General features: G+C 43.1%; 1 protein-coding gene across 1 annotated transcript in view; it reads right to left on the reverse strand.

Moving 5' to 3' along the window:
• The window catches only part of Mcm3 (minichromosome maintenance 3), a 31,404-nt gene extending 17,613 nt beyond the window's left edge, over nt 1–13,791 (reverse strand). The window contains exons 1-10 of the mRNA XM_065450293.1: nt 13,603–13,791; nt 13,398–13,510; nt 12,898–13,020; nt 12,732–12,817; nt 6,447–6,577; nt 5,240–5,478; nt 3,979–4,084; nt 3,297–3,427; nt 1,417–1,571; nt 1,006–1,214 (exon numbers count right to left, since the gene is read on the reverse strand). Of these exons, the coding sequence (XP_065306365.1) occupies nt 1,006–1,214; nt 1,417–1,571; nt 3,297–3,427; nt 3,979–4,084; nt 5,240–5,478; nt 6,447–6,577; nt 12,732–12,817; nt 12,898–13,020; nt 13,398–13,510; nt 13,603–13,674 (1,365 nt within the window). The 5' untranslated portion in view covers nt 13,675–13,791. The remainder of the gene's footprint in view (nt 1–1,005; nt 1,215–1,416; nt 1,572–3,296; nt 3,428–3,978; nt 4,085–5,239; nt 5,479–6,446; nt 6,578–12,731; nt 12,818–12,897; nt 13,021–13,397; nt 13,511–13,602) is intronic.
• Between the last annotated feature and the right edge of the window lie 28 nt (nt 13,792–13,819).

Genomic DNA, 13,819 nt, shown 5'->3' on the forward strand with positions numbered 1-13,819 from the left:
TCATTGTCCAGAAGGGTCAGCGACGGCTGGCTCACATAATACAAAAATGCGAAAAGTGTACTTTTTTTTTATGTGCAGTGTCTCCATTAACATGTTTGCTACGGAAGAGTACTTGTGTTCGATCGAACTGCGCTTGGCATATGCGGCTCTTACAATGAGGGGCGAGACGCAACTTGTTGTCCGATTTAACATTGTGAAGATGCTATTGAGAGGTTTGTCCCGATACCTTCCCGTCTGCCCCCTGTAGTTATGAATCCATACCAACTAGCCTAATTTGCCGTTTTCCTTTCTTTTCTTGTTCATTTGTTTCACATTGCACATGTATTAGGACACTGTGAAGGAAGGAGCAGAGAACAAGCAGACAATCCGTTTCAAGAAAGAGTGCACATCCTCTGTGGCCTGATTGGGGGATGAAGGCAGATGCTATCTTACATTGGCCAGACACTGCGAAGGCTTGCGTATGCCACCGTATGTCTCCCTGCCAAATCTAAATTTATATTCCAAAGTGCTGTGGTCTGAAGTCAGCTGTCCTAGTGCCTTTAAAATCAAATTACAGTGCGCTCTAGCCACTTTACACCATAACTACTTGGTTGAAAGCATCCACAATTATAAATGAGAACTGGCGTTCCCAATTTGAAATTTTGCGCCGATACTCCTTCTCCAACACTAACCAAGCAACACATTCAGAGAATGAGCTCCCTGTCAAATGACCGAAATAATGTTCACAGAAATCGTCCAAACTGTCGGGCGTCATCAAAAATGTGCACAGTAAACCCATGCCTTTTCAGTGCACTGCATGTTTTTACAACCACCCAGTAATGATGCCAGTTAATTTTGTTAATGCTGACCGGAGAAGCAACAAAAACACTGGAGCAGCTATAATAGAGTCAAAAAGAATACACTACTTCTAAAGCATTTGCTTGCGGAAACATGCTTACTGTCCCATTAGCTGATAGTTCCTTTAATAACTTTGTTAGCTACTTCTACTAATTCAAGACGACTCACCCGACCATACACAGGATTGGCGGCAGCCAGCACACTACAACGTGCATTCAGCCTCGCGTGGATGCCCGCCTTTGAGATGGTGACACGACCTTGCTCCATGACTTCGTGAATGGCCGTGCGATCCATGTCTGACATTTTGTCGAATTCATCAATGCAGACAACGCCTCTGTCAGCGAGAACCATAGCACCAGCCTCCAGACGTCTGTCCCCTACAAGAGGAAAAGAGTGCCATGAAAAACTTTAACTGGAACATTCAAGCTGCATGTTAACCTATTACAAATGAAAGCACGCTCATGGTCGACAGCAAAGTATATTTTACGAAGGATAGACCATCTGGCTTGCAGTAGCTCACCAGATGCAATAGGCAACAGCCTCCACCCTGTAACAGACCTGTTTTCCAAGCTCCCTTACCTGTCTCCTGATCAGTAGTGACTGCTGCCGTGAGACCCACACCAGAAGAACCACGTCCTGTAGTGGCCACAGCCCTTGGCGCCGTGTGAAGGACGTATCGCAGTAGCTGAGATTTGGCCACCGACGGGTCGCCGATGAGCAAACAGTTGATGTCACTGCATAAAAAGAGAAAGAAAAAGCCAATGTCGATGTTGCCAGTACATCGCACACAACAAAAGCTTTTTCGAAGCAGTCCTGAACTACCCCTCGAGCTTGCTGAAAAAATGCAGTCCTCGGATAGCATACGCTGCTGCGAATGTCTCAGCGAAATTTTGCCGTCGTGTGCAGCGCGTGGAGCTCACAAGCGGAATACAAGGTTAGCTTTTCTCAAATGCTCTCTTTTTAACAGACACCTGCTCCTCACTCTTTTATGGATGCTTCATTTCATAATGTTGTAGATTACCACATGCAGCTGCTATTGGTCAATAGCTGACATCAATCAGGAATGGTTTTTGGATCAGTGTGCTTCTTCTTACTGTTACTGTGTATATTTATTGATGCAGTTTAATAAACAGGCTGAAGTAAGCAAAAATCTGCTTTTGAATTTCAATAAAAATTACGTATTTCTGGAAGAAGCAGACTATCGTCTGCTCACGCTTGGCTGTCCCCCTAGGAACTAAACTTGGGCCAACTAGCTTATTGAGGTGTCGTAGCCATTGGGTTTCGCTAATTTCAATAAGTTTTGAACACTCAACTAGCGTCGAACCACCGGAAACTTGAGGTCAGACCACTTGCACGCTTTCCAGTGTGCACTCACTCCTGGCCGCTCCTGGTTAGACGCCTTGGCGGACTTCACTTCGTATTGAGCATGTCTTATCAAAACTTAAAACATACACAGACTACTTAACAATACACATTGAGCAGTTCTCTGCCAGGAAAGCCATCTACAAGTGCACACAAAGCACAAAGCCATGTGATGACACATTCTATCAGCCAAGCTGTATGGTGTCAACTTTAGTATCTAGGACAAAAAAGCTCTTTATGAAAGTTTTGGTGCTTCATTGATGCTCGAAAAAAAAAAAAAGGTTTCAATTGTTTTAGACCTAAAAAAGTATGACTGGCAATTTTATTGTACTGTCGGACGATCATTTTAAGGAGTGCGGTTATGTTTAATGCCCAAGGAACAGTCAGTGGCAAAAGTTCACGGGTCGTAGGTTCCGTCAGTAAGCTGAATTTCGCAGCCGTATTTGCTTGCCGTCATTAAACTAAACAACACTGTGTAGGTTGCATATACTAGTATTAGCATATACCAAAACTGGAACTTCGAATACAGATGACTTCGGTTAACTCAACATTGATGCAACTGACGGAATTTATTTATTTATGCAACAGGCCAAATTAAAAACCAGAAAAATAAATGTTCAAACTCATTGATGCATTTTTTGTCAGTACCTGATCCTACCATGCCTTGAATCTAATGTGCACTCGATTTCATTACAAGAAAAATGAAGCAGGCCTCCCACCTTGGTTACAAGAAAAAGACGAAAACTTGCAGTCTAACCATTACATAATGGACATTTATCTACATGGCCGTCATTGATGCTCTTGGGCAGCTCTTTATTGCTACGGGCCACAGAACGTCCCTCATGCAGTCTGTGTCTGATATTCAACATTTCTTGAATGACTCTGCAACCACTGTGAATGGAATGGTGGCCCACTGCTAGCACATAATCACCAGTTCACCAAACAACAAGAAAAACTATGACAAACCTAAAGCACACAACACGGCTTTGCGGCTGCTCTGTTTGTCGGATTCCGCAGTCCGTTAACACATGAAATTGTGGGTGCGCAGCCCACAGAGTGCTGGTGCTCCACAAGCACATCAACACAAAGCAACTGACCCTCTCAGCCTGGTTCCATTGGGAAGGACTTTTTCTACGCCTCCCAGAAGAAGACACAGCAGCGCCCTCTTGATGTACTCGTGGCCATGGATAGACGGTGCCAGTGAGCGAGCCAAAATCTCAAAGACATCCTAAAAAAAGAAACATCCAAGCAATTTATTTGCGAGTCACATCCATTCTAATCCAATTTGTATGCACAAAGTGAACAATTCGAACAAATTCTCAGGCCCCTTCAAGTTCGAAGTATGGAGATTTGACTGTACTAAGCCGCTAAATATGTGCACGGTACTTCAAGACATGAAAGTAAACATCATGAATGAATGAACCAATGAATGAACAAATTAGAACTTCATTGAAAAGAGCACATAGCAAATGAGACTAATAATCTTAAACACAGACTGAGAACCACGCAGGACAAGCGCGTCCTCTGCAGTTCTCTAGCTCTGTGTTCTTCGTAAGGCCCGATTTGTCCAATTTACCATTTAGCTGCAAGTGAAAGCTTTATACTTCAACAAAGGAAACTTGTACATTCATCACATCTGATACCTGTATAAGTCTGCATTGAAACATTTCACAAATAAACGTGTAAACATTCGGGAGGCTGTCCAGTGCACATAGAGGAGCTTATAATCAGGCCCCATTACAGATAGTGGTAGTATAAATGTGACTGCAAGTTACACACCCCCTTTTGCTTGCTGATGGCCTTGCACTTGTTCACGTCCTCAACGGAAATATTCGGAGCCACTTCCTTGCTCAGCAGACGAATGTTGTTGGAAATCAAGATAGACCTGAAATGGAGGCACACAAACATAATAGAACATTGAACTACGAGGCATCAGCGTTTTCTACACTGGGATGGCACAATGAAGTGCTGCAAATGTGGTAAAATGATTGACCTTAGGTTTTACTTATATGCAAACAAGCACAGATCGATGGAACAATTCAAAAAAGAAAGTATTTCCGTTTGAAATGTCAAGCTGCTGAACTACTATGATCAGGAGCAGGTTTATGATATATGTATATCACCTTTTTGTTTACATAAGAAACACTGTCACCAGAAAATAAACATAGTAGCCACAGACTTTGCACAGTGCAAAATTATGTAAAGAAAGGTTGCTGCTGAATTTATCATCACGGGCTGCCTTTTGAGCAGAAACACCAGCACAGTTAGAAGGACTACCTGCGCCCAAGTTTGCGACATCAGCAATAAATAGAACATGGTTCACTGCAGTGAACGAGAGGAAGGGGAACCGAAGTGTCAGAGTTTTGTTCATTGCGACCATATCAAGCCAACAGATTATGTCACCACAGAAATCATAGGGGAAATTATTTTAGTTTTAGTTTAAGTGTAGAAATGACAGGCTAATAAGAAATGAGAGTGGATACAAAAGCAATGGCCGCCAGTGGGAGCTGAACCCACCAGTGGCAAAATTTATTTCGTCCACTCTCATTTCTAATTAGCCTGTCATTTCTACATTTCAATTAAAACTACAAACAATTTCCCCTTTAATTTCCTTGGCTTAATATGTTTGTTCACTGTAACATGATATTTCTGCAGTGCTTAAAATTAAGAGTGAATTTCACTACTACTATATATCTATAATTTATATTTGTTTGTTTCAGATGTGCTACGTTCACAATTAACACTGTTCTATTGTTTTTCTATGTATCACTTTTGCCATGTAATTACATGCAAATATTATATGGGCCAAGTCAACCTGCAATCATGCTGTTTAGCCCGCTGACCGCCCAGCCTATGTATGGTCAATAAACTAATTGACACAAGCTTCTCCACAAGATTTGTGATGAGGACCGCACTGTCAGACCAGATACCCAGCTAGAAAGTGCACATAACACACCAAGCTGCAAGCAGTCCATAAGCTGCAGTCATGAAACCTCTGATTAAGCTAACGACTAGGTGGGAGCAAAATACTACAAGGTACCGGAATGTGCCACTGGTGAATCCTCCCTGCTTTCCTGGCAGGCAGCGGTAAGTGCCAACGACCTGCACCCTATCGCCGGGCTTGCACTGGTCAACCAGGTCACCATCCACAACCGCATCAACAAATCGAGGCAGCTGACCAGCGGGGGCCTTTTCTGGCATTTCCTGAATGCTTAGCGTCTGGTGATCCTTGTATAGTGAGAGTCCATACTCTGTCTCCAGAAGGTTGCCATCTTCATCCTATCCACAAAGTTCAAATCAAAAGTTACTCATCCCTTCAAAGAACAGCCTTGAGGTACAGTAGTACCAGTTTTGGCAGTAATATTGAGCGAAATGAATAATTTTGCATGGTTCACAAGCTAAAAAAAAAGGGGGGGGGATTCTTAGTATTTATCTGCCTTCATGCTTCACCAAGTTGTCATGCACTTGCAGGGTGCCTTCTGTGTCACTTTTCCAGAAATCCCAAACTTCTGCTGCTTTCCCCTAACCGTGAAATTTACATTACTGATGAAGTGGCAAACCATAGCAAGTAATACCCTCTCCAAGAGGGCCTTTAGGGTTTTTGAATAAATAAATAAATAAATATCTGTTGAGCAGCCACAATATTCACATTCCTAATAAGCACTTAAAAAAAAAAGAAAGATGTAGTAGCAGAAGACAGAAAAGAAGCATTGCCAAACAATGCTAACCATTAAATGCTTTCCTGATCAGTGCTATGCCATTTCCATTCCCGGTACAAATGTAATCTGTCAGAAGAGCCCTTTAGATTGAAACAGAGCTTTAAAGGAAAGCAACACAAAAGTCCTCGCAAACTGTCCTTTACAACTGGTAAGTATTCTTGATTTGGTTCTTTTTTTTTGCTTTTACAGCTGTTTCTTGTAATATTTCACAATTTTATTAACTTTCAGCTTTCTAGACTCCATGACAATTGACACAGCACATTGCAGCTTCTTACTAATTTACACTATGCCATGTCACAAAAGAGGCTCGATTTCCCAACAGCTGTTATAAACCAGACCAAACACCAGTCCCTGTAGCTACCTTGTCAAATATCGAAAGTTTATTCACTTTAACCTGGCTTCATTTCCTTTTACGTACCTTTAGTAATATAATAATGTCGCGGCTCAGCATGCATACTGGCAAGCAGACCCCTTTCCGAAGTTCTGAATGACCAATGTGACACAGAATGGCAGCAGCACAGCACCTACCTTTGTAGGATAAACTGCAGTCGATGGGAAGGCATCGTAGGACGTGAGATCAGTAAAGCGACGCTCTAAAGTCTTCTGTGTGGCTGGGCAGTAGTGGATGCTGTGCATTATTTTAGGACGCACAAGTGAGCCTGCAAACGTTAGAAAAAAAAAAAAATCAGATAAGGAACCTGGAGTGGCACAGAATAACAAGAGGCATGAGGTCCGATTTTTACATGCCAAAGTTGTGATCTTATCACGAGGTATGCCATAGTAAAGGACTCTGGAGTAATGCACCTAAATATAAGTAGGTGTACATCTTTGCAGTTTCCCGCATCAAAACGCAACTGCCTTGGCCTGGATCAAACCCACGACCTTGAATTCAGTAGCGTAATGCCATAGCCACTTGGCTACCGCAAAGGGCATGGTGTCAAAATAGGTTAGGTGCTGACAATCACCGCTCCCCGAGAGGGAGAGCACGGACAGATCGTGTTCGCAAATGACCTTTAGTGAGCGGTAGTTTTCGCTCCAAGAATACAGACGGTGCTGTAGTATGGGGGTGCAGGGACCCGCACTGCCCGAGCAGCGTGCATTCAGAAATTTGCACGCTCGCGGGCTGAACGCAGGCCGTACACATGCTGAAGTGTAGTTGCTGAAACTCGTGTGTGTGTGTGTGAAGGGTTGTGTGTTCTCGAAAAGTGTTGTGTTGGGCCCGTGAGTGCATTTGTTCGGCTGATTCGTATTCTGCTGGGATTCACTCAACGTATACTATGCTGCGGCATGTGACGCCAAGTGCCATTTAGCTGCGCTCAGGCTGTGGGCACAAAGTGTTTCGTCCCGAATTGCAAGTCAGGGTATCGGACTTGTACGGAGCGTGTGTCACTTTTCAAGGCTCCGCATGAACCTGGGCGTTTAGAAAAGTGCCGACAGATACTGAGAGCAGATATCTGAGAGCATATACGAGTTTCGCAGCCAACGGACCACGTGTGCGCGAAGCATTTCCCCGATGACATGATCTCTGCAGCATATCATGCAGAATACAAGGGAAACATCCTTCTACACACTCCAAAGAAACCAGTGCTCTCACCCGATGCTGTGCCTTGCATTTTCCCGAACTGCCTAGGATACTCGACCGTGCAACAAAAGACGAGAAAACCTCAGCGGAAACGGCAGGCTGAGCTGCCGACATCTCATAAGCAAGGACAGCCAAAAGCCTCAAATGCATCGAAGAGGTTCACCTGACCGTTGGAAATATGCCAAATTTATTGTGTGTAGAGACAACGAGTTTAGGACATGCTGATGCCGAATCAACAGGCACGCAGCGCAAGAGGCCATGCTTTGATTTAAGCAGTGTCGCACCCCCTCCACGTGAAGAGAGTACTTCTCAAGACGACAACAATGACACTTTGAGTGACACATGCACTGCCGATGCACCTTGTCATCCAGCCAAAGAAGTAATTTCTTGTTTTAAATTCAGGTGTTATTCTTCCAGCTGCCTCATTTAAGCTCACCAGGCACAAGAAATCGCGAAACATTCCACAATAACTAGTGAACAGAAATTGGCATAAATACGACTTGCGCACCACAGCATTGTTTCTTATGTTCAATATATTTATTTGATTATAATTAATTAGCCATGTTCTTATCGGGCATTTAATAGAATAATGTGCTTCTAATCGCATAAGCACTGTTCACTATTGCATGGCATCTGGAAGGTGAATATTCAATGATTTAACTTTAGTGCCGTTCAGGCGTTAAGGAAGAGTAAAAGAAAAAAAATGAGATAAATAAGAAATAAACAAATAGCAAGAAACAACTGTATAATAGAAGGAATTACAAAATATAGATGATGTAAACGAAACTTTGGCTCAATTGGTATGGCAGATACATTCCTTCATTCCTTATTCTATCATTTATTTACATGCAGCAACAAGTTTCTTCCTTTAAAGAAACTACACCACAAGAGAGCAGTCATGGACCAAAGCTGGAGCAGTGATCCACCAAGAGGTCACCATTCCTCCAGGTCGGAGAACAGCAAATGACAATTTCCACTCCGTCATGCTGTGCTTCCAGCCTTCAACTACCAAGTGAAGCATGGGCAGTCCCAAGTTTCTGACAGATTTGGTTTCAGATCCGTTGTTTTCAGTGAGCTAGAATTGTCGAAAGATTGTAATCAGGCGCCTTTTCATAGAAAAACACTTGAAGTGACCACATCTCATAATGACTTTTCGTCAGTGAAATGTTTTGTTTATGGACGTATTGTTAACGTACAGGCCATAAGTTCTGGTTTGCCCTTCAATTCCCTAACTGATATCGAATGTGCAAGTGGTCCCAGTTGTGAAATGTGCAATATACACCCTGAGTGCGCATATATTGACAAACGTGGAGCCTGGCGGCACAGCAGTGGCACACTAGTGACAGTGAGTACAAGTTGCAACGCTTGTGTTAAGTTAAAAGATGTGCTTCGTATTGATGCTGCATGAAAGAAAAATAATTCTAAACTGAAACACATTCGCATTCTTGCCAGTCAGTCGAAAAAAAAAAAAAAAAACGGCACAGAAATGTTGCAGCGAGGCAGGATTGCCTGCTACAAGTCAAAAGTGCAGCTTCAAAAGCAAAACGATAATCTTGAACAGGAATCGGCTAACTGCAAATCAAAACTACCAGAAATCAATAATGAAAGATTGGAACGCATTTCCAGAGAAGCAAACCTTCCTGAAGTGCAAAGGTTGGTGTTGAAGGAATGTGTAGCTGCAGGCAAAGCTAGCTCAACAAATGGTAGAAGATACTCAGATGACCGGATCTTACTTTGCCTTCTGCTTAATATTAAGTCAGCTGCAGGATACAGATTCTTGATGGAGAGAGAAATTCTTGTCTTGCCTTCAATACGAACAATACACCGCTACATCTCATTGGTGGGCTTTAAAACAGGTTTTGATGGAAGTTCTTCACAGAGTTAAAAAAAGGCACTTGAAAAGAAAGATGACTTCAAGCTGCACGGTATTATCATGTTTGACGAGATGCAAGTCCGTAAAAGTAAACATGTGAACTCAAAGACAATGACCTACGTCGGTCTGGCACCAGAGACGGCAAACAGTGGCGAGCTTGCAGACCATGCTCTTGTTTTGATGTTTTGCCCGTTTGGTGAAATTTATGCTCAGCCAATAGGTGTTTTTGCAGTAAAAGGTGCCACAAGGGGTACTATTCTTGCACAGTTGCTCCTCCAAGCAATTTTAGTTATGCAGGAAGCTGGAGCAAAAATTCATGGCTTTGTCTGTGATGGAGCTTCGACAGACAGGAGTATGTGGCAAACGCTGGGTATAAGTGGTTCGTCAGAAGCATTGCGGGAACTCCTTCATACATCCGAGTGACCCCACACGAAAAGTTCTTACATTTTCTGATGCTCCACATCTTTTCAAATGCACCAGGAACCATCTTTCGCAACAAAGGTACCTAAAGGAGGAGGAACTTTGGATAAGGTGGGATGACTATGCAGAAGTTTATAAGGAAGACCAAATGAATGTTGGAGCTTCGAAGGTACGTGCAAAAATAACACATTTCCACATTTATCCAAGCAACTGTAGTAAGATGCGGGTAAAGCTTGCTACGCAAGTGTTCAGACGCTCGATGGGGTCAGGTATTGAATTTTACAGAAACCGTGGTGTGGGCACAGTCTGGGAAGCACTGAAGCCACACAAGAGTTTACATTGTTTCATAATAATCTTTTCAATGCCTTGAACTGCTGATTTCCTCATGAAGGTGTCACAATGCATGGATCTGACCTTAGGCATATTGTCACGTGGGGTAGAACGGTTGGATAACTGGGAAAAAGAGCTGCAGGGTGGAAATATCACAAAAGATATGTTCCTGACAAAAAGCACCTCTGAAGGGCTCCGAATTAACTTGAGATCAACTAAAGAGCTATGTGAGGTTCTTTTGCATGAGTACAAGTTCGGATATGTTCTTACAAATAGAATGAACCAAGATCAAATCGAAATATTTTTTGGCAAAATAAGAGTTGCTGGAAGTCGGAATGTTCATCCTTCAATGCCAACATTTTTGCAACTCTACAATACAATGTGCATTTATAGCGTTCTGAGGCCTCCGAAGTTTGGGAATTGCTGCCTGGTCAATGGGAAGCCTTTACTAGACGCACCCGATTTCAGAGCCCTGATCTAACTAGGCAGTGCAAGCAATTCTTTGCCTGGCTTCATTGATCAGCTAAAAGAAAAGCTTCATAAACTAATTCTTGTTGAGGACTGGGAATGTGAGGATGTTATCACAGTAAACGAAAATGATACAGCACAAGTCATTGACTGCATACTCTACGATGTGGCTGGATTCTTGAGACGAAAGTTGATGAAAGCCGCAAGTAGCTATTGTTGCCAATCTGCTTTTACCATTCCGGAAAGCAGCTCCGCTGAAGCATCCCTGACTAACGCAAAGAGCAGAGGTGGACTGTTGCAGCCCAACTTGAAGCTCGTTGAGCTGCTGAGAGCAGCTGAGGAGTACTTTGCAAAGAATGCAGTCAGTCTGTGTACTGAGAAACGATGGCGCTTGTGCTTGACACAAAGAGCGTGACCTTTCCATGTGCCGAGCACAAAACAGAAATCGTTGCACACATTCTGCACTATTTCTTAACAATGAGAATGAGGCAGCACTGCAAGGCTGTAAGCATGAACTTGAAGAAACAAGCTCAAGAGAAAAAAAAAGCTAGCAGAACTTTGTTCATAGTGAATTTCGTTGCCAAGTTTAGAGAATATGCTAATTTTTGTTATGTTTCTTGTTAATGTATGTTACAAACAGTTTGTGCCATGTAATGTATAGCTTTGTGACAATAAAGTATGTGTTCAGCCCTTTTTTTTGGCAGACAATTCTTAACATTCTATGTATGTATAAGAGCACTTTACATGCCACCAGACCTATTTATAGTTTTTATAATATAAGAACGCTTATTATTCTCGTGAAATGACAGTAGGAGAAAAACCATGTGTATTCATGGACAACAGGAACACAAAATACACTGTTTTGGGAGCTGTGCTAGATTTAACCGTGTGACATGCACTTCATCAAGCTGTACTGCAACAGCTTTCTGCATTGAAGCAAAGTACAGCCGTCATCACCTCAACACTAACCGAAAGACTGAGCAGGGGCCGTGTGTCGGGCGAATTTTGTAACCAAGCACATGTGTAAGCTTCGAGATGCAATGGTTCAAGGTGATTTGAGGAAGTCTATGTTTGTTTTGCTTTAGTTTGCTGAGACACTGGCAGGAGCAACTAGAATATACGACTGATATACATGCCTCAACATATGCCAGCTATCGGAGCTATTACGAAACCGCCGGCGAGAAATCAGCTGCATATCCAGTTAGATAATCAGTTTGGTTGCTGCAGAATCCTGGTGTGTTCATCCACGTGCATACTTTTCTTCATACCCTGACGTCGAGCGCGACAAATAGGCGAGGCTCGGCCTCGATAACCTAAGCAGCACAAATCAGTGAGCCTCAGACTATTAGCACCACCTGTCGTCGGGAAATGGAAACAGCATAGGCAGCGAACACAACCTGGACACTGCGCCGGCTGCAGTGTCATCACCTACTAACTTAATTTTCTTACACTGTGGCAAATGGTTACAAGTGATACAGCATCTATGAAATGAATTTGAAGCTTGTTTGACAGTTAATGCAGTGAACTAAATTCATCAAGTGACAAGCTCCCAATTTCTTTACATTTGTGCACTCTTTCAGTGACAAATACTAAAATTTGAAGTTTACAAGGAATAGTTATATAGTGACTACAAATAGTTTTGCATCATCTAAAACTACAATTTCATTTCTGCACGTACCTGTACTACAACCACAATGGACAACTATGGTCATAAATGAGTCTAAAAGTTGTCAAAATGTCACAAACTCTGAAAACTTCACTGTCAATCACGCATGAAATTTTAGAAGTACACTGATACTAAATATCTACGAATCAGTAACAACAATAGTTATCACCAGTACCTTTTAAATGTCTTCTAACCTTCTGTAGTGCATAGGTATATCCAACCAAAGTACTTCACCAATGCTATTAACGAACACCATTTAATGTAATCTAAATGAGCATATGAAGTTGAATGATTTGAATGAAGCTATTATTTCCATATCGCTAACTGCTAAACTGAAACAACAGCATTTTCATGCATTCCTCTATCCCGTTCCTGTAAGTTGTAAACATCATGTACCACAAGCACTGGATAATGAAGGGTAGGCAATGGCGCACAGACCACTTGAATGATCCACATCGCACGCAGGTCACTCACACTTTGTCACAATTCCTTCTACGCATACAACTCCACCAAGGTAAGCAGCATGGAGTGTCCTAGGTGTAACGTGTTTGGATCCGAAGCTGGAAAAGAACAAGGCGAATGCTGTCAGGATAAAAATATGTGAAATATGAGAAAACAGAAAGTTGAAACGAGCACGCACCTTCCTTCTAAGCCAATATAGTATTCATCTCGTTCTTTAGCAAGCAGTGGGTCAACAGAGATGACCATTTCCTTGAGTGCGCGCTGGAAGGCGATGATCTCTTCGCTGGTGTGATTGAGCAACCTGAGAAATCAACAAAACCCTGGGTAAGAGGTATTGAAACGCAATTACACAGCATTTTAGCGCTTTCGGAGGACAGGTATGAGATAAGACAATCACTGAATACAAGCATTGAAATGCCAAGTCAAATCGTCCATGGAGAACGAAAGCACTTCATGTGAAAAAAAAAAAAAAAACGCATACCCCCCCCCCCCCCCATCCCCCACACACACGCCACAACACTCGCAACAAATTTGACATCGGCACTTAGGTAACAAAAAGAGGCTGGCAAACGTGTGGCGAAGGTGCGATATCGCATATGGCGCACCGAACATGCTGCTCGGACGCTTTCCCGCGCTATTCTGGCGCGAGGGCATTTAAATATTAAAAGGACTTAGTACCCTTTAGCTCTGGCGGCATTCTTCTTGCGCAAGTCGTTGACGTTGACAATGATTCTGTGTTCTTTCTTGGTGACCAGATCCTTGACTTTGTGGCTGTAAAACCCTTGATCATCCTGCGTTAGAGGCAATGCGGTAAGAGATCGCGGACAATGGGGCTGCCGCGCGCGCTGCGTGTGGACCGGTCAAGGAGCGATTTCGGACTCGCCTCATCGTCCAAGAATTCGAGGTACTCCCGCTGGTACTCCCGGATCCGCTGCTCAGCGTCGGCGTCGACCATTTCGTGACTAAAGCGTCGGTCTACTCCACCCTAAATCCACCGCACGATATCCAGAACAGCGACTGCACCTCTCAGCAGCTTGCCTCGCAACAGTTTTGGCGCCAAAGAGAAGGGCACGTGACCTGAGCTTTAAACGATGGCAGCG

Source organism: Dermacentor albipictus, chromosome 3, assembly GCF_038994185.2.
Source record: "Dermacentor albipictus isolate Rhodes 1998 colony chromosome 3, USDA_Dalb.pri_finalv2, whole genome shotgun sequence".
NCBI classification, from domain to species: Eukaryota; Metazoa; Arthropoda; class Arachnida; order Ixodida; family Ixodidae; genus Dermacentor; species Dermacentor albipictus.